The sequence below is a fragment of the Sycon ciliatum genome, chromosome 8 (genome assembly GCF_964019385.1).
Source record: "Sycon ciliatum chromosome 8, ocSycCili1.1, whole genome shotgun sequence".
NCBI classification, from domain to species: Eukaryota; Metazoa; Porifera; class Calcarea; order Leucosolenida; family Sycettidae; genus Sycon; species Sycon ciliatum.
In genome coordinates this window covers 2232346-2253622 of record NC_088650.1, presented here as the reverse complement: position 1 = coordinate 2253622, position 21277 = coordinate 2232346, and the positions used below count along the sequence as shown (strand labels likewise).

Below are 21277 nucleotides of genomic sequence, written 5' to 3'. Positions count from 1 at the left end.
AGAGAGAGGGAGAGAGAGAGAGGGAGAGAGAGAGCATGTTAAACAAATATGTGTGATTTGTGCCTCTGTTTTTTGAGGGAGAGAGGGAGAGAGGGAGAGAGGGAGAGAGAGAGAGAGAGAGAGAGAGAGGGAGAGAGAGAGAGCATGTTAAACAAATATGTGTGATTTGTGCCTCTGTTTTTTTCTGACTCTCTATGAAGGAGGCCAAGCAGCTGCAGGCAGGTAAGTGACAAAGCAATTCTCAGACTTCTTTTCCGCCAAAAAGTTACGAATGACCAGTGATGCACACGAACAGTCGAATAGTAATAAAGTTCGTTCGAAGAGCTGTACAATCATGTTCTATGTGTGGCATGCATGCTACGAGTACATGTGGACCCTGCGCTAACGGCAGTAGAGCTAGGGCCGCTGCTACAGATTACAGACTACATGTTGCAAAAGAAGGATCCACGAGCGGGATTCGAACCCAGCACCCCTGTCTTTCCGGGACAGTGCCCTACCGATTAGGCTACCGGGTATCACACACACTCATGGGTCCTTCTTGCTACACTGCTCCCCCGCCCCAACAGGCTGTGTCCTCACGCCGTACCTAGCTCGCGGGGGGTACGATGGGTCGTGGGTTCGAGCCATTGCCAGGCGCCAATGTTGCAAAAGAAGGATCCACGAGCGGGATTCGAACCCAGCACCCCTGTCTTTCCGGGACAGTGCCCTACCGATTAGGCTACCGGGTATCACACACACTCATGGGTCCTTCTTGCTACATACAGTACAGCGGTTACCGTACGTGTACTTGACGACGAATCCAGCCTGTGTGAGCGCGCGCCAAACAGTTAGTTTTTTTTTTTTTCACACGGAAAACTGAGCCTCTTGTACGGGCAAAATAACACATTTTGTGAAGAATCAACACATATATAAAAACGAATCATCATATACAGTATTTACAGAGTCTGTCACTCAGTAGGATCACTGCAATGTGTAGGTTCACTGGATGCGTGCCTCCGCCGCCACTAGCACAGCAGGGGACTCAGGCATGGCAGGAGCAAACATGCTCCTTGAGCCACGCAGGCACATAGCACCACAACGCACCAGGGCAAACCCAAGGCGGCAGCGCAGCAAGGAGATAACCTGCCCGTATGGCTCCTTACTCTTCTCAGCCAGGAGAGAGGCGATCCGCGTGAAAAGAGCATTGGCATGCTTGCCATAGCCACCAGAGGCAGAGAGCACAACGGGCACGAAGGAGGCATGCTCAACTTCACGTACTCGCTCCTCGTACTTCCGGCGCTTTTCCTGTTCATGGCCAAACAGTTAGTAGTAGTAACAATACAGTGGCGGCACTGTAGTACAGTTGCAAAGGACACGTGTAGTTGTACGAGTACAGTGCGTGCACTGTACTGTTGCGAAGTGGGAACCCATAATGCCTTCTTCTTTACTACTTTAGTTCGGTCCAACTCACCCCTCTCTTTCACGTTGAAGAACCGCCTGGACATCCAGTTCGTTTTTTGTGATGGCTTCTGGCACAGCTGGTCGTAGCAGCTCCGTTTAGGAGCACTCCGAGAAAGTTGATGGAGGCGCAAACATTGAATGCAAACTCTGCGAGACGAAGCTCGAGTTCAATGGCTCGGCTACGAGCTCAATGCGGGAAAATCTTCCCCGACGGCATGTTACTTGCTCGACGGCTGTAGCTGCCACGGATGCGAAGGTGTCCCAGGCGAAAAGCGCAGGCGCAATGCAGAAGTTTCTGGGCCGTCAACAATTTCAACGAATACTAGAATATTCGTTCGTTGCCAGATTTGGTATTTGATAGAGTATTCGTTCTTGAAAACTGGGTTAGTGTGCATCACTGGTTGGAATACTATTTAGCATCCAATCCCTCACATATTCACACTCAGTCAGGGCAACAAGGACTGGCTTTGGAGACAATGTGTTACTTCGAGTAAATGGTCTCGTAATGCAAGAGCTCGAAGAGCTGGCAAGCAATGCTAGGCCGCTAGCAGCAAATTGCTCATGATGAGCAGCAACTAACGAAGCAAATGTCCAGTTGGAAGCAATAGAGCTGTATGTCCCCAAGTAGTACCATTAGCATGAAGATATGATGGCAGGGTTCTAGCCAGGTCAAAATAGTAGGAGGGGGGGGGGGGGGGGCATGGGAAACAGTTACCCCGTAACCAATTTTTGCATTTTCCGAATTTGTCTTGCCATGCAAAATTCAATGTACGGGGCAAACCCCCGACTTCACAACAGACAAATGTGCCTTTATGAACCCTGCAGTAGTGACTATCCACTACACGTTTCGTTGAATGGCATCAAAAAAGCCCGAGGGGAAATAGCAGTGTTGCAGCGAATATTCGAATAATTGAATATCTTTTTTTTTGCGCTGCACAGAATATTCGAACGTGCGAGTCAGAAGTCGAATGTTCGAAATGCTACACTTTGTGTACAGCTTTCCGTACAAAGGCTAAATTCGCTCATCGCAGCACGCTCGCTGCGTTCTTGCATCGTAGAATGTGCAACAGTCACTGCAATTGAGCAGCAAACGACATCGTCAACATATTGTCGCTTACCGCTAATGCTGCCCAGTTTGACTTACGCGCCGTTTGTAGCTTGCACCTTCGCAAGAAATACTTATGTTCTTCTTCGTAGTTTGTAGCAGTTCCTGGTTAGTTTCGAATCGTATCAGTCCGCTTTGCTTAGTTTCGAGTCGGTAGAAATCCGTGATGTCGGATCATAAAGCTAGCTCCGTGTGGGAGAGTTTGAGAGACTTGAGACTTCTGTTTCCTTCGCAAGTCCACAAAATAGTTAATCCTGCGCATGGAACCCGAGGATGTCGTCTTCTTCCGCTCCGAAGTATATTAGGCTCTTCCTTCGATACATCGTTGACGATCCATTTTAGGAGACTCAGTGCAACATGGAATCCAAACTGAAACGAATAAATTTTCATGTACTTGCAACAAAGAGTTACATCCAGAACAGTCCAGTCTACCGAGGAGAACTTTGTATTTTTTTGTCGCGGAATTCAAATCGCGTTTTCTCGACTTTTCCACAAAAGCTGTGGTCATGTCTTAGCACGCGCTGGCTCAAATAAACAAGGAAGCATAGTGTGCTGAAATGGGCTCGTCTGTATGGGTAGAATAGTAGAATATTCGTTCGTACTGTGCATATTTGTTAGAATATTCGTTCGTGATTTGCTATTCTTTGCAACACTGGTAAATAGTGATTATTGGGTGAACAGGGCACATTTTAGTGCTCTTTTATTGCTTGTTTTTTGGATGAATTGGGCGCAGCATCCGGTGCGAAAAGTGGTACAAGCATGGTGGTACTGGTGGTACCGTGTGTGACGCCCCTGGACTCTAAAAGCCAGTGCTTCAACTGTAGCAACACCATAACAGGTGTCTCCTGTCTGCCAATATTCTGGTGATGGAGTGGTTATTGTGCGGGAAGCAATGCCTTTCAGACACACCGTAAAATTGTGACTCAAGCGGGCTTTCTCATAATACGAGTGCATGCAGTGAAGATGCACTCTCACTTATTTTGCATTCCTGTTGCCTGTACTGTATGATTTCTTGTTAGTAATACAAAAGAAACAACAAACTGTAAATCAGTGGCGGATCCAGGGGGGGGGGGGGGGTTCCGGGGGTTCCATGGAACCCCCTAAATTTTGCAAAGTGTGCGGCTGAGAAATATCGAAAAATATCATTGTGCACAAAAGGGCGTCCTTCCGATCAGATTCACAGTCAGTGCAGTCACTGAGTCAAGGAGCGCGTGCGGTAGATCGATACTGACAGTCTGTACGGATAGTAGTCTGTACTGGTGTTCACGTCCGTGATTTACGAACGGACACTGTTGTGTAGACAACATTGGGTGGCTGTTTCCTTTTTGATCTTTCGAAACGATCCAAACTAATTACTTACCTCCATTGGCGCTGTCATTCACTGCTGCTCGGGATGGGTGTAGTGTGGTCAGTATTCCTTGGACAAGTTTTTTGCAGAAGAGAAAAGATGTTCCGAGGACTGAAACTCTTCAACGATCTTCGAACCGTACACGTAGAGTTCAAGCTCCTCAGAAGATGAGGGCTCCGACATCCAAGCAAAGTCAGTAATCTCTACCTGCTGCAGCATGCAGTAGTGACTAGTTGTTCCTCCGCAGGAACGGAGTGCTGCGCCAGCGATGTGTTTTAGATGACATTGAAAGGATTGTACAATAATTATTGTCGACACTGTTTCGCTGTTGTTGTTTCTGTCACTGAAGTGAAGACGATGCTCTTGTCCTGTGACTATAGAGCATTTCGCATCGTAAAATGCCACAAATTTCCGAAAGTACAAATGGACAGGGAAAGTAACTTATAATAGCAATGAAAAGTATGAATGCCGCACACATCACCACGCAACATGACAATTTGTTCAAGGTTTGGTTTTGTGTGTTTCCAAAATCGATTTTCACGTTGCGATCATCAGTGGAAATACGCAACTAAAGAGATCAAGGGAAAAACAAAGGTTAAAAATCCAAAGAAGTGTGACACATGACGGGTAACTTGTGGTAAGTATTACAAAAAGTGAGAACTAAAATAAAGAGTAAGTGTGACAAACGGGCATGAACAGTGCAGAAACAACTCATGAACACGGGGTGCAAACTCACGAAAATAACCTAAGTGCTAAAACATGTTCTTTTTGCTTACACAAATCGGGCTTATGCGTACGAATACAAACAGCTTCAAGGACCTTCAACTGCTGGACATAACGGGCACGACACAGTACAGAGAAGTGGGAATCATCATACACACTCAAACAATCGGGACGAGATAACAAATGCAAATACACAGCTGACTTCTTACGAATTTCACCCTCATCAGCTCCATCACCTTCCCTGCCACCTGACTCCTCCTCGTCCGTTTTATCACCATCACCACCAGCCGTCTCACCGTCATCCGCCTCGTCTTCATCCGCCGCCTTGTCATCACCCGCCTCGTCGTCATCTGTATCCTCGCCGTCATCCGCCTCGTCGTCATCTGTATTCTCGTCATCCGCCGCATCATCACCCAACTCATATTCACCACCAGTCAGTCGTCTGATACCATCCATGTTCTCCTTCCTACGTCTGTCCCGTGCCACTGTCCTTACCTCATCTACGTCCCGAGATTGTGTTCCGTTTTGCCCCCGGCTTCCGGTCTCCTTCGATGCTCCGCGTGGGCCTTGGCCATTCCTAGCATATATTTCGGTTGAATAATTGGCGGTCGACCTCCGTGGTCTCTGGACCCACGGATCAATCGCCGGAGGGTGCTGCGGTGTCCGCACAGCCGGATACTGTGTCAAAGAAATGGGCTCCGTAGTGTGTGTTTAAAAGCATGCGATTGCCACTAACACAATCGGATTGTCGTAATTACAACTTAGTGTCAACCGCACAACTTCAAAACAATCTGATTCCATAATATTTTGTAGGGCTGAAAGGAATATTCGAATTATTCGAATATTCGAAATATGCAAAGCGGAAAAAGAATAATCTTCGTTAAAGTAGAATAGGAATATTGTACAAAAACTCGCCTTTTTGACATCGATCAAGGTTATTTGGTGCAAAATATAAGTAGGCTTGCCTTTTTCGATGTGCTATAATCAGCAAGACACATGATTTTTCAAATGTCTCTCTTGTAATTGGGGTGTATGCCAATTAATGGTCTATGGTTACCATGGATAAAACTAGGTATCCATGGAAATTGCACGGTTTAGAATATTCGGAATATTCTTCGTTTCGCATGTATTCGGAAAAAGAATATTCGTTCGCTTCATTGAGCATTCGTTTCAGCCCTAATATTTTGGCTGTTCAATTTTGGTTCAACCGGAACCCCCCTGTAGAGATCTCTGGATCCGCCCCTGTAAATGTCACCTGCAGTTACACAACATTTTTGATGTGTGCTGTGTTTATCGTTGTGCCCAGGAGATACTGCTGTTCTGCCAAGTATCAGTGAACTCGAAGCAGCAGAGCAGGAGGCAGCCCGGTTGGGCGGTACGACCGTCATCCATTTCCTGCACGTGGTCATACTTGGAGCGGCACGCGTTGGAAAGACCAGCTTGCTGAAGGCGTTGCTTGAGAAGATGCACAATGAGAATGAACTCAGCACACCCGGCATGCGCACGTCCTACGCAACTACAAACATCTCTGATGACTGTCGATTCATCGAATGCCCAGACATGCCAGATGCTCTGAGTCGACTCTACGTCATCACCATGATGTGCAAACCATCCACTTCGAATCATCCCCAAGACAAAGAGACAACACAAGATGACAGAGAGAGAGCCCCAGCAGGAGAGGATCCTGTGGCTGGGACCCATGCAGGACCTATGGAGGACAGCAGTAGCAGCAGCAGCAGAAGCAGCAGCAACGGGCCAGCAATGCGCGAGGAAATCCACGAGACCATCACAGGATTTCTCAACGCAGACCGGGTAAAGTACATCTCTGACCGGGCCAACACGCCCAACTATACCGTCATCACATTCCGCGACCTTGGAGGGCAGCAAGTCTACCAATCCGTACAGCCCCTCTTCATGGCCAAAAACACAGCCTTCATTGCCACATACAACTCTTCTCTGGATCTTCTAGAGACCCTTCCCAAGTTCGATGAATTTCAGGTCAGCCGGGAAGAATGTATCGAGCGGGCCACTCTACCGGCCAATGCGACTCGCCTAGACCAGCTGCTCGGCTGGCTCGACATGCTGCTGCTGAATGCGAAAGCTGACAGCAGCACAGACCAGAGTGCTGCAGATGATGTGTTTGTAGTGGGGTGTCAGAGTGACAGGTGGAACAAAACCGATTTGCCTGATCCTTGTAAGCTACTTCAAGAGAAGATAAAAGGTACGCGGTACCAGAACCTTGTCTGGAACGACACTTCGCACTTCAAAATCGACAACACCAGATCCACTGGAAGTGCAGGACAAGCAGATGAGCTGCAGCGATTGAGAGAGGCCATCATCGACCGCTGCCAGAAGAGCCAACGTAACATCCCTGTTCCATGGCTCCGATTCTGCATATCCATACACACGCTCAAGCAGGAGGTCACTTGGCCTTGGATTTCCTTCAAGGAGGCAAAGTTCATAGCGAAGCAAGTCAAGGCTGTTCCACATGACTGCAGTGACCGGCAAATACAGCTGCTGCTGAAGTACTGCCACGAAGCAGGCCACCTGGCGTACTTCCCAACTTTCAAGCTGAAAGACACGGTCATCCTGGAGCCCCAGTTCATCCTGGACTGTGTCAATGCCTTTGTCTACATGAAGCCTGACCGAGACATCACAGTGCACGAAGCGCGGTGCTATCGTTCTGGGTTCATGACGGAGTCCCTGGCACGCAAAGCTCTCAACAAGATGTTCGAGGGTCAGTCTTACTGCGACCATGCTAAGGCGTGGCAAGCAGTCAGAGCAAGCAGTGATGGGTTCAAGCTCATTTTTGAAATCCTAGAATGGCTCTCAGTCCTGGTAATTGTGCAGGATGAGAGGTCTGCTGAGCACGAGTTTATTGTACCTGCAGTCGTCCTGGAGATGGGCACGGACCCGCAAACGCCTTGTTCCTGTGCCTATGTGTCCATGAAGCACACAAACCGAGATGAGTTGATGCACTTTCCCGTGTTCCTGTATTGGCAATGCGTGGTGGAGGTGCTGCTTAAGTCACACAAGCGCTCGGCTGCCACACTGTCACGGTGCAGCGTTCGCCTTCGCTGGAACAGAGATTGGCCGTGGCTGCACCTGCACTATACACGCTACGGCTTACAAGTGTACGTCGAGTGCAAGGGCCGACACGGCGGTAGCGGAAAGTCTACGCTGGATGAAGTCCGGGCAATCGTGCTCACAGTGGTACGGAAGTGGGGCCTGCAGGTCGAAGTGATCAGCACATTGCCATGCCCCTGCGGAGAAACATCGGGCGAGGAGTGTTTACAGCATGGCTTATCTACGTGCCGCGCGCCAAGCTGTGCGCACGCCTTGGACGCTTCCACCCTAGTGGCTGAAGACTACCCACTGTGTACACGTTCAAATCCGGATATACAGATGATCCGTGAGCAGGCCATGTTCTGGCTGGGCCTTGACCAGGTTAGAAACTTGACCTGATTGAATTCCCGCAGCTATGCAATAAACGTTACGTTAGTAGCGCCTGCCGCTAGCTTTACTTCATATGTTTTTTGGGGGGGGGGCACGAACCATGAGACAAGTTCCACTAGGCCTTGTTGTAATTCTGTTTATCTCTGTTTAGGACGAGAGTTCTTCACACACAAAGTTGCACCATGTCTCTATTTTCTTAAAACTTGCCACATATTCCCGTCATGTTAATGAGGAGATAACCATTTTGAGCCTACTCTGACTTCAGCGATTATGGCTTGTGCGTGTGCGTGTTTGCATGCATGTGTGCTTTTGCTCGTGTGTATTTACATGTATGTGTGTGTGTGTGTGGTGTGTGCGGGTGTGTGCGTGCGGGTGGGCGTGTGTGTGTGCGGGCGTGTGCGTGTGGGCGTGGGCATGTGCTTGCGTGTACTTGGTCTCTTGCAATACCTGCAGGATGCATGTGGAAAGCTGTTTGACCCGAGATCGGCCTCTCTTCCTTCAGGTTAGTTGGATGCACAATACAAACAGATCTGGTACTTCCAAATGATGTTTTGCATGATGGCCGCATTCGTGTGAACCTTTAGTCGCAAGGAAACCGGTACGCTGTTCTATTTTCGTTTTGAGTTACCTATTCCCGTTCGGGTATTGAACACGGCATGAGCACAGGACCATATCTGCTGTGGATAGAATGTAAAATTTGAGCCTCTTCTCACCGCAAGCTGGTGTTTGATCCCAGCCAACACTGCAGTTCTGACTCTGTTTTGGGCCCTGGACAACCGACATGTCATAGAATTGCTAAGGGGTCGCTGTCATATGTTGTCGCCCTGAAGCGAACATCATCCGTGGTAGAGGAGGAGGAGGGTGGGAGGTCGAAAATCGTAACTTGCTCAACAATGCACTACGTGTACATGCACTTGATTTATGGTGTCCAGCATTGCAAACTGTGTTCATTTTGGAGGAGTGAGGGGTCCGTCCGAGTATGAAATGAACCATGTTTGTTTCAGTGGCGACAATAAACTTCTGCAACAAACCGTGTGTGTGTGTACATGTATACGTTGCATCTGCATGTGTGTGTGTGTGTGTGTGTGTGCGTGTGTGTGTGTGTGTGTGTGTGTGTGTGTGTGTGCGTGTGTGTGTGCGTGTGCGTGTGCGTGTGTGTGTGTGTGTGTGCGTGTGTGTGTGTGCGTGCGTGCGTGCGTGGGTGTGTGTGGGTGTGTGTGCGTGTGCATGTCTCTTGGCCACTCCAATGGCACGCCGTCTGTTGGCTTGCAGCAGAAGCCTGTGCCAGTGTGGGCAGTAGAAGTGGTGGTCAAGGTGCTGGTGGAAGCGGTCATCACAGCGCTGGTGGAAGCGGTGTTCACGACGCTGAATTCATGTCACTTGGTGCCATTGGGTTAGTAAAGGCTTTCCTCGCAGGTTTATAATATAAATAGGTCAAATACGTTGCCTTGGAGCGGACCAATCAGCCGCTTTCATTAACGAAGCGTTCAGGGTAATGGAAACACTGACAACACGCTGCCTGCACATTTTGTGAGGGGGGGGGCTTTTTGATCAGAAAATGCTGCATTGCATTTCAAGACTCCACATTCCACCGAGGTGGGATTCTACTGTCCACGGGGAGGGGGGGGGGGCTCTACTGTCCACTAGGAGGGGGGGGCAGGCACTTTGCACTGGGGGGGGGCTCTACTGTCCACTGGGGGGGGGGGGGGGGGGGGGGCGGGGGCAGGCACTCTACTGTCCACATGGGGGGGGGGGCTTTACTGTGCACTGGGGGGGGGGGGGGGGGGGCACTCTACCGTGTCCACCGAGGGAGGCTCTACTGTTACGGCCCTACCTAGAACGTGGACCTGTTTCTATTTTTTTGGTTTTTTGTGCTGTTTTGTTCTGTATACCACTCTGCACTGCAGTGGAAAGACACTTGATCAGATTGCCAACCGGCATGCGTTTGTTAGCTCGATTGAACCGTTCATCGGTGGAGAGGAGAAAGGCGACGAGAGAGGTTGGTTGCTTTAGGACACCGCGATTCATGTGTATTTCAATGATACCGGGTTGTGAATATATTTTCTCCAGTAAGGATACGGCAGAGTTTTAGCCGTGTGTATGTAGCGAATTATGAGTAAACGTAGTTTGAAGTAGTTCTACAGTCAACCTTATTATCTGGGAGTGTAGGAGCCGTTCGATTGCGGGCCATTTTCGGAAAAAATGAGCGTGAGGCGGGTGGCCTAAATTTCCTTTGTATTTGAACATTCTCGGTGACGTCCAAGTATACTAATTTTGTGGTTCAACCAGTAGCATCACCAGTAGCACCTTCAGCAGCAGCATCACCAGTAGCACCTTCACCAGCATCAGCAGCAGTAGCAGCATCACCAGCATCAGCAGTAGCACCTTCACCAGCATCATCAGCAGTAGCAGCATCACCAGCATCAGCAGTAGCACCTTCACCAGCATCAGCAGCAGTAGCAGCATCACCAGTAGCACCTTCACCAGCATCAGCAGCAGTAGCAGCATCACCAGTAGCACCTTCACCAGCATCAGCAGCAGTAGCAGCATCACCAGTAGCACCTTCACCAGCATCAGCAGCAGTAGCAGCATCACCAGTAGCACCTTCACCAGCATCAGCAGCAGTAGCAGCATCACCAGTAGCACCTTCACCAGCATCAGCAGCAGTAGCAGCATCACCAGTAGCACCTTCACCAGCATCAGCAGCAGTAGCAGCATCACCAGTAGCACCTTCACCAGCATCAGCAGCAGTAGCAGCATCACCAGTAGCACCTTCACCAGCATCAGCAGCAGTAGCAGCATCACCAGAGCACCTTCACCAGCATCAGCAGCAGTAGCAGCATCACCAGTAGCACCTTCACCAGCATCAGCAGTAGCAGTAGAACCTTCATCAGTATCAGCAGCAGTAGCACTAGCAGTGGCAACTTCAGCTGCAGCAGTATCACCAGTAGCAGCTGCAACAGCAGCACCAGGATCCCCTACAGTGGAAATAGCTGTAAACACAATAGGGTTCTTCACATTCAACACCCAACAGGGGCTACGGGATTCTACAAGATTCTACGGAATTCTGTTCATCTGTACAACATGCATTATGCTTATACAGTATGCGTTTGTGTATGCTGACGAGTCCCCAAAGGACGAAACAGTTCTGTCCGTAGATTGGGTATGTGTATGTTAGATACAGTGTGTGGTGTGTATAAAAGTATACATGGCATACTGAAATGGAGCCACATGCATGTAGCACAACAGTGATTTAGATGCCAAGAATCCTTGCCAGGTTAGCCATTGCCATGGTATAAGCATACTTAGATCAACCACTGATGATGTACAGGTCCAGACTGGAGTGATGCACATCGACACTCTAGAACCTGCCTGTGTTAAAGGGGAACTCCACGAAAAAATGAAACTTTGATAGCCTGTAGAGTTTCGGGCGCTGAGTCGAATGGTCTTGGTCCGAAGCCTCTACGACGAAGCGTTCTTGAGATATTTCACTTTGAAATTGCAAAAACGGGGGTCGCGCCCTGACGTCATGCGGCCATTTGGTTACATCATCACGGGCTGCCTACGTCATTGTGGCATAGTCGTTTCTCTTCGCCAATCTACAAGCACTAATTTTAGTTGGTATTTCAAGGGAAGATGGGCGATTCCGAACAATCCTCTGTCCCCAGCAATGAAGGCAGCGATGCTAAGGCCAGTGAGGACGACCAACAGCCCACCGCCGCGTATGGTTGGGGCAGGGAGCCCAGATACTCTGCTGAGGAGCTGCCATCGCGTGTAACAAATGTTGAGGAAGAAGATGCTTCACCAGCTGCGTCCGACAGAAGATGAGTAGCTTGGCCACCAGAATCTCGATTCGTTTGGGACTCCGACTGGTGCGAGCGTGGACAAAAGTGTATAGCCATGCCCAGCCCGCGGGAATGATTTTGCTGGTAGGATGCTGCCGTCGCTGTCGACAAGACGGCCCAAGGTTTCTTGCGTAGCGGGCCTCGCAGATTACGAGATCGTATCCTTGCATTAGGCTGTGCCCATCACTGCTCTTCGAGGTTATCTCGACATGCAGAAGCTGCCAATGCCAGTGACAGAAGAGTCTGACATTAGGTAAGCCTCAATTAGTTTACCTTGACTTGTCTTGTGAGGATCGCGTATCAGCATGATACACTTATTCTTATTTTTTGGGGGAAATTTATTGTTGTCAGGCGCATTACAGTAGGCGTCGCACAAGAAAGACATTGTACTGGTAGTTATCACAAGTTTCATGCATGACACAAACAAATTTCTCTTTGCTCCGAGTATGTCTTGACTTATCTTGTGAGGATCGATGCGCGTAATGTTTTGTGTGTAACTTATTGTTGTCAGGCATAGCACGAACAACGTTGTTCTGTACTATAGTGCTATCACAAGTTTTCATGCATGACTCACATTTGTCTTTGTCATTTTCCCTTGGATTGGTACAAGATCTACAAAGTATGGCAGGTAGTGTTCTGTTGGTGAAGAGAGCACTGCACACAGTTTATGAGCACCATGGGTGCATTTGATCACACCCGAACCCATACTTTATCGTTTCAAGCGATAGACTTTGTCAATAAACTCGTTTTCTAGTATACCATGGCATGCAACGTACAAGCGTGGGGTCAAGAAAGCGTACACCAAAATAATGCACAAATTCTAGCAGGAGAGTAAGAAATCTGTACTTTCTGACCAAGACATCTCTGTACTAGTAGGTAATCGAACGCGTCCGAATCAGTATTCATCCCCCAGATCATTGGAATTCAATTTGAAATCAGCAATTATGGTAAATTCTACAAGACCCTCCATCTTTGTACCAGTGGACACTAAATTAGTATGGCACGCACTGAAAGTGCAGGTAGGTACCAGTAGGTGCAATACAGCGCATATGTAGAGTAAATGAGTATTTGACTATAATAATTATTACGGTACAGCAATGTGGTATGTGTACAAGCACTCACCATACACATTCCATATGACATTCTGTGTTTGTGTAGATCTCTACGCTATGCGGCACACAGGCAGTACACACTATGTACACGGCAAATTGGGCAAGCACGTTCGTTGTCGTCTTCCAGCCTGCGTTGTGAATACCATCAGGCAAAGATATCCAAATCCTACACCACCTCAGCCTTCTCAGGAGGCTTCCACCTGGAATTTGGCAGGGAAACACGCTTCTCCAAGGCAGGAACATCGAGGTTGCCATTTGCAACCACTACCACCTCACACATGAGCTTGTCAACATACTCATAGCTCTTTCTGTTGTATAATTTTCTATTTAGCCAGTCTTCTTTATGCTTTAAGAACTGGACTTTATACCTTCCTATCGCGGTCTTTTTGGTTGTGATGTGGCGACGGTTGACATTGACGTCGTCAAGAGCTGCGAGATGTGCGTGTCCAATCATCCCCAGAATTGAGAAACGAATGCGTTTGAGAATGTAGTTTGGCATGACACTGTGATATACCTGCATGGCAAAAAGAATGTGGAGAAAACACACTTGCTTAGACAATATACTGCTGTATGAGAAAATGGAAACTTCACCGTACAGGACGACTCTTGTTCTCAATTGCATTGTTCGTTTCATTCCCTGTGTTGCCCATAAGAGACGGGAGCAAAAATGTTCAGCAGATGTTTGTTGTCTTCTGGCGTGGAGTGGCGGCGTCATTAGATGTACACATAGTCATTTCACTAAGTACACCACTACTACAGCATATGTACTATCCTTAGGCTAACGTGCGTGCGAGTGAGTTTGAGTATGTGGGTGCGTATGTGTGTGTGTTGTTGTGTTTGTGTGTGTGCACGCACACGCGCGCGCGCATGTGGGTGAAGGTGTGAGTGCATATGTATAATATGTGTAGTTCCCACTGTATTCCTTGCACAATAGGTCTTCACTTACTTTTCTTTCGCATACAACCAGAACCCATTCCTTGTTCGAAATTAGATTTTTTTGGCCTGGTGATCCCGCAAGCGTGGAACTCGGAGTGTAATAAATTTTTGTTTCACTTTACTTGCACTATTCCTAGGCTGTCCAGACTTCTAACAACTGCTCTGAGTGATATGGTATTCATGCAACCATGCCTAGAAGTAGGGTAGCTGTTATAAATAGAGACATATCCAAGCAATCAACTTACACTGGTTCAGTTTGGCAGGATTGGTGAGACAGTTCGTCGTGCATGCTGCCTGCACATCGCAAGCAAACAGTTCTGTAACCTTCGTACTTGCTGGGGGTCAGTCTGTTTGCGTCCCAGTTGATGACAGATGTGCACAGTTTGAGTACTGGTATGCGCAAAGTTACTGGGGTAATATCGTTCATCAGCTAGCTGCAGTCGGAGTTGATGGGGTGATGTACTCTTCTGATCCTGATGGGACGTATCTCGCCCTGCTTTCTCAGTTGCAGCTTGTTGAGTTCGCTTTGCTGGAGGCTCACGGTTCGGAGGGCACTGGTACACTGATGAGGGCTTTCCTGGACGGCGTACTCGTCAAAACTCAGCTCTCAAGTCCCTCTGGATCATAAATGCAGCGAGCAAACATAGCTCGTGCTGCGAAAATAGGCTTGAAATTTTCACGACGCATTGCAACATCTCGGCGCTTTGCCAGGTCTCCATCCTTTGGGAATCTGAGAAAACTAACCCCAGGAGGATGATGTGATACTGGCACAATCAACAACAACAATTTGGCATTGCAGTGGCTCAGGCGACTTGGCAAACTACTTTCTGAAGTGACTTTCGTCCTGAAGAAAGTGAGATTCAAAATCCAAGTATTTTCGCACCATGCCACAATGACGTCACACATACATTGGTATGGGGCGTGGCTAAAATTGAAATATCTCAGGAACGCTTTCTCGTAGAGACTTCGGACCAAGACCATTCGACTCAGCGCCCGAAACTCTACAGGCTATCAAATTTTCATTTTTTCGTGGAGTTCCCCTTTAACCTATCGTGTACGGCTGGTCAAATATCATTTTTTTCTCTGTTTGTTCATGTGTGTGTTTTTTATCCCATGTATACCTTGATTAGATGAGGATGAGAAGTCGTACGGCGACCCATTCCAACAGCGTGCGTTTCTAACCGATATTTCGCCTTGGTTGGGCAAATTACCAGCGGGAACATTTCGTAAGATGGCGCAAGAGGCCGGGTTCTTCGCCGATCTGGAGCAGATAGCAGACTTGAAGAGGATTGAGAAACTAGATGGAAGACGCACTCACAACGAAGAGTTGGTCAACATTCTAAGCAGCGAGGAACAGGCCGGCTACATCAAGCTAGTGCTGATCATCAAACTCTGGGGTAACTATCCCGACAAGGTCGACAAGATGAACCAGCTTCTACCACACCGGGCTCGTTTGTAAACGGTAGGTTGCGTTGACTTCTTGCACTACCTGAATTCCGAATAAGCATAAATCAAATTGAAGAAAAGTCAAATTTCCTTGCGACTGGAAATTTGGAGCACATATACTGATATGTACCATATTTTGTGGAGTGTTAGCCGCACCTTAAAACACCTGAAAACTATTTAAAATTGTGTGCATGAGTGTGGATTTAGGTGTATGTGTATTATCCATATAAAAACCGCTCTGTGAGCGGTTCTGAAAAATCTTTACTGGTGCAGCCCCGTCGTAAAACTATGAAATTAGTACTGGCACTTTATCCCCTTATGTGAAATTGTCCACCTAAATAGGGAATGACGGGACCCGAACGCACCAGTAGCACAAGGTTCCTACCTACACCTGTGGATGCAGATGGGGACGCTGGTCCACAGCCCCATAGTATAGCCTATAGGTAGTGGTGAAACTAATATACCGAATATTCAAATATTCGTTCGGTTTGTCACATTCAAACGGATATTTCTCATGGCGAATATTTGTAAACTCGGTATGCAGAGTTCACCGGGCGACTTCAAACTTCCGTAACTTCGCGAATACTTGACCGAATCGCTTCATCGAAAGGTCTATCGGCATTAGAAAACTCTCGGCTGTCGTCTCGAAACCACCCAAACGCGATCCGAGGTCCTGGAATGGAGGTACGTCGGTCAAACGAAAAGGCACGTCTCAAGCTGTTTTTTTAGCGTGTAAAATGCACTTCAGCAGGGGATTTTGTGAAAATTGACAGAAATGATGGAGAGCCTTCGTTTGTCATGCCTTAGTGACAATATCCAATAAAATGACTGAGAGGAGGTGTGTGATGTCATCGGTGTTAAGGAAAGAATATTCGTTCGTTCGTTCGTCAAGCCAAAGAATATTCGGCTACTGGGTTTTGATATTCGTTCACCACTAGGCCATGTATGGTCGTCGCTGAACTCCCATGTTGGATATCCCACGTTTAGATCTACTAGTACAGTGCGTATCGGTTATAGCGTGGTCGTGTAAAAGAATATACTGCCTACAAGAATGAACTCTCATGTTTTCATAATCATAACATGGATTTCAAGTGCACATTTATTCTTACAAGCAATTTTATCCCATAGTAGAATATATCGGTCCTAAGAATGGTATTTGTGTAGCGAAACATGCCAGATTAGTACAAAGTGTATCGCCTGTAGTAATAGTATCTGTCCAATTCCGTTCTGATCTGACTCTCGTTGCGTCGTAGTGCTGCAGATTCAACTGTTGTGATCATGTAACTCATTTTGCATAGCCACATGGTAAGCCTATGGCCCAGTATGGGACTATGACCAACCATATGCACAGAAGTACTGCGTTGTATGTACGATGATCTTCCTGCCCCTGCGCACATGCATGTGATATACCACACTTGATTTATCGTGTGTAAGAAATATCGGAAATAAGAATAGAAAGTCGTTTTTCAAACACCCACGCTATAACCGATACCTACTGTACTGGCGAACTTACACGGCCACTGATACCCTGTAGTAGTGGTGGTGGTACCCTACTAGCGAATTAGTTACACTGCCCCTGGTACCATGTAGTAGTGGTGGTGTCATCCTATGATCGTGATCCTGTGCCCTCCCGACCTCGTGCTACTGGTGCGTTCGGGTCCCGTCATTCCCTATTTAGGTGGACCATTTCACATTGGGGGGATAAAGGGCCAGTTCTAATTTCATAGTTTTACGACGGGGCTGCACCAGTAAAGGTTTTTCAGAACCGCTCACAGAGCGGTTTTTATATGGATAATTTTAGTTGAGTTTTAGCAAACTCGCGCAAAATACCATTCACGGAATGACTACAAGGGATCAGGGATGCAACTATTCGGAAGATAATTATACACACACACACACACACACACACACACACCTTAAAAACGTAATGAACTACAAGAATAGAGTGAGTACATTGCGCTCTCGACCTGATAACATGTTGGAAGATAACAGGTCTACCTTCCCACCGTAGGTCTACCCTTCATCATTCCTCATTCACCATCGCGCGATACCCTGGCACACACTGGCAACATATCAAGGGGTGCCTTACCGTCATCCAGAGCACACATCTTTGCAGCATTATTTTTCGTCCTGCGCATTCAGTCCGCCGACGCGACAGCGTTTACAGGGCCGTTCCAGTTGCAGAAGACATTCATCGGGCCAGTGCAGCAACAGGGCCGTGGGCACACAGGGGCAGAGGAGAGACATTGTGAGTGGACAAGAAATGTGCAGTGGCAAGTGCCATGAATGTCAAGTTGTCATTTCTAATTGACCTATTACTTACAGTCCTACCATTACTCGCTCGTCGTGATTCCTCCTCGTTCGTCTTCGTCCACTTCTGCAGTTCTCCTTCCCGTCACGGCGTCAGGTGCCGACTGAATGCGCAGGAAGAAACATATTGCTGCAAAGACGTCCGCTCTAGGCCTTTGGGGGCATCGTGCAAACTCCTTCCTGTACCCCCGTCCCGAAAAGTGCCATTGAGAATGCACTGGGACGGGACAGCGTTTACGGGGCCGTTCCAGTTGCAGAAGACATTCATCAATGGCACTTTGCGGTACGGGGGTACCGGAAGGAGTTCCCACGATGTCTCCAAAGGCCTAGAGCGGACGTCTTTGAAGCAATTCTTTTCGCCCTGTTCATTCAGTCCGCCGACGCGACAGCGTTTACGGGGCCATTCCAGGTGCAGAATTCTAGAAGACATTCATCTATGGCACTTTGCGGTACGGGGTACGGAAAGGGGCTTCCTCGTTCGACTTCTGCAGTTCTTCTTCCCGTCAGGGGTACCGAAAGGGGCCTCCTCGTTCATCTTCGTCGACTTCTGCAGTTCTCCTTCCCGTCAGGTCGACTTCTGCAGTTCTCAACTATTTCGCGTACGGGAAAGTACTCGCGCGACTGTCGCGAGATGGCTTTCTCGTACGCGACATCGGCGATTACCGAGTGGCATTGGCACAAAGCAGACCGCTGACGGGGTCACGTGTCAAAAAAGTATCACCAACGTGTCGACCACGTGTATAGCGGTACACTCAGCGGTACACTAATTCTCGTGCAATTCTCGTGTCACAAAACTGGAACATCGAGCACCAGTATGGAAAGGCTTCAGACAGGAAGCCTTTCCAATATATGTGTGTGTGTGTGTGTGTATGTGTGTGTGTGTGTGTGTGTGTGTATGTGTGTGTATGTGTGTGTATGTGTGTGTGTGTGTGTGTGTGTGTGTGTGTGTGTGTGTGTGTGTGTGTGTGTGTGTGTGTGTGTGTACATATGCATGTATCAAATCCGTTTTGGCTCCGATGTATACTGTTATGTGACTGTCTTCGTGGCTGTGCGGTATTCTCTGTTTGCTCCATCACAGATTGAGGTTTCAAGCAATTCACGCAGCAAGTGCTGGTACTGTTCTCTCTCTCTCTCTCTCTCTCTCTCTCTCTCTCTCTCTCTCTCTCTCTCTCTCTCTCTCTCTCTCTCTCTCTCTCTCTCTCTCTCTCCCTCTCTCTCTGTATCTCTCTCTCTCTCTCTCTCTCTCTCTCTCTCTCTCTCTCTCTCTCTCTCTCTCTCTCTCTCTCTCTCTCTCTCTCTCTCTCTCTCTCTCTCTCTCTCTCTCTCTCTCTCTCTCTGTATCTCTCTGTCCCTCTCTCTCTGTATCTCTCTCTCTCTCTCTCTCTCTCTCTCTCTCTCTCTCTCTCTCTCTCTCTCTCTCTCTCTCTCTCTCTCTCTCTCTCTCTCTCTCTCTCTCTCTCTCTCCGTGGTGTGTTCTCTATCCTACTGACTGGCTATGTTATCCATCAAATCCATTCCTCCATTCTTCCTTGGTCATATCTGCCAATTTTTGGCAACATTATGTTTTCTTGATCGCCACCCCACTAAATATACGTAAATGAAATAGTCTAGTATGTTAGACAGTAGAGACAGCTAATTGTAGAGGACCACACCAGGTTACTTTGCCCGTTGCAGAATTACTACTTATAGTCATGCAGATACATGAAATATTTCTTTTGAATTTTATGAATACATATATTGGAATATTTTCACTAGGCCGGAGTCCTCAACCTCATTTGGCCGAGGAGGTTTGAATATTTTTAGAGATATATTTCAAGTTACTCTTTATTGCTACATTCCAGTCACTTATAGATATACAAACTCATTCCAGCAGCTGATGTAATACTCTAGGTTACTCTACTCTGTATGAGCCCATGATGAGAAGGGAACGAAAACGTTTGGTTCAGAAAATCTTCCATTTATTCTTCTAGACTGGTGTGGACAGCGTATAGATCATGCATAGTCGGATTCGGCAGCTGGTTCGTGTGTTTGTGTGTGCACGTGCGCGCGTGCCTAGGAGACTGCATAGTTGGATTCGGCAGCTGGTTCGTGTGTTTGCGTGTGCACGTGCGCGCGTGCCTAGGAGACTGCATAGTCGGATTCGGCAGCTGGTTCATGTGTTTGCGTGTGCACGTGTGCGCGTGCCTATTAGACTGCATAGTCGGATTCGGCAGCTGGTTCTTGTGTTTGTGTGTGCACGTGCACGCTTGCCTAGGAGACTGCATAGTCGGATTTGGCAGCTGGTTTGTGTGTGCACGTGCACGCTTGCCTAGGAGACTGCATAGTCGAATTCGGCAGCTGGTTCGTGTGTTTGCGTGTGCACGTGCGCGCGTGCCTAGGAGACTGCATAGTCGGATTCGGCAGCTGGTTCGTGTGTTTGCGTGCGCGCGTGCCTGGGAGACTGCATAGTTGGATTCGGCAGCTGGTTTGTGTGTGCACGTGCACGCTTGCCTAGGAGACTGCATAGTCGAATTCGGCAGCTGGTTCGTGTGTTTGCGTGTGCACGTGCGCGCGTGCCTAGGAGACTGCATAGTCGGATTCGGCAGCTGGTTCGTGTGTTTGCGTGTTCACGTGCGCGCGTGCCTAGGAGACTGCATAGTCGGATTCGGCAGGTTGTTCGTGTGTTTGCGTGTGCACGTGCGCGCGTGCCTAGGAGACTGCATAGTCGGATTCAGCAGCTGGTTTGTGTGTGCACGTGCGCGTGTGCCTAGGATACTGCATAGTCGGATTCGGCAGTTGGTTTGTGTGTGCACGTGCACGCTTGCCTAGGAGACTGCATAGTCGAATTCGGCATCTGGTTCGTGTGTTTGCGTGTGCACGTGCGCGCGTGCCTAGGAGACTGCATAGTCGGATTCGGCAGGTTGTTCGTGTGTTTGCGTGTGCACGTGCGCGCGTGCCTAGGAGACTGCATAGTCGGATTCGGCAGCTGGTTTGTGTGTGCACGTGCACGCTTGCCTAGGACCCTGCATAGTCGAATTCGGCAGGTGGTTCGTGTGTTTGCGTGCGCGCGTGCCTAGGAGACTGCATAGTCGGATTCGGCAGCTGGTTTGTGTGTGCACGTGCACGCTTGCCTAGGAGACTGCATAGTCGAATTCGGCAGCCGGTTCGTGTGTTTGCGTGTGCACGTGCGCGCGTGCCTAGGAGACTGCATAGTCGGATTCGGCAGCTGGTTCGTGTGTTTGCGTGTTCACTTGCGCGCGTGCCTAGGAGACTGCGTAGTCGGATTCGGCAGCTGGCTTGGATGTGCACGTGCACGCTTGCCTTGGAGACTGCATAGTCGAATTCGGCAGCTGGTTCGTGTGTTTGCGTGTGCACGTGCCTAGGAGACTGCATAGTCGGATTCGGCAGCTGGTTCGTGTGTTTGCGTGTGCACGTGCGCGCGTGCCTAGGAGACTGCATAGTCGGATTCGGCAGCTGGTTTGTGTGTGCACGTGCACGCTTGCCTAGGAGACTGCATAGTCGAATTCGGCAACTGGTTCGTGTGTTTGTGTCTGCACGTGCGCGCGTGCCTAGGAGA

At 48.5% G+C, this 21277-nt stretch overlaps 1 protein-coding gene across 2 annotated transcripts; it reads left to right on the top strand.

The window, feature by feature from the left end:
• The first annotated feature begins 179 nt into the window (after positions 1-179).
• On the top strand, positions 180-19728 carry LOC135823291 (uncharacterized). 2 transcript variants are annotated; one of them, XM_065336148.1, is made up of 7 exons: positions 180-222; positions 5923-8063; positions 8526-8574; positions 9348-9465; positions 9980-10071; positions 15096-15427; positions 18800-19728. In XM_065336148.1, exons 1-6 carry the CDS (start codon positions 195-197, stop codon positions 15422-15424), a joined length of 2757 nt encoding a protein of 918 aa, XP_065192220.1. In that variant the 5' UTR covers positions 180-194; the 3' UTR covers positions 15425-15427; positions 18800-19728. The 2 variants fall into 2 exon arrangements, with proteins under 2 accessions (XP_065192220.1, XP_065192219.1); XM_065336147.1 differs by having other exon boundaries at positions 9345-9465.
• Positions 19729-21277: the final 1549 nt, after the last annotated feature.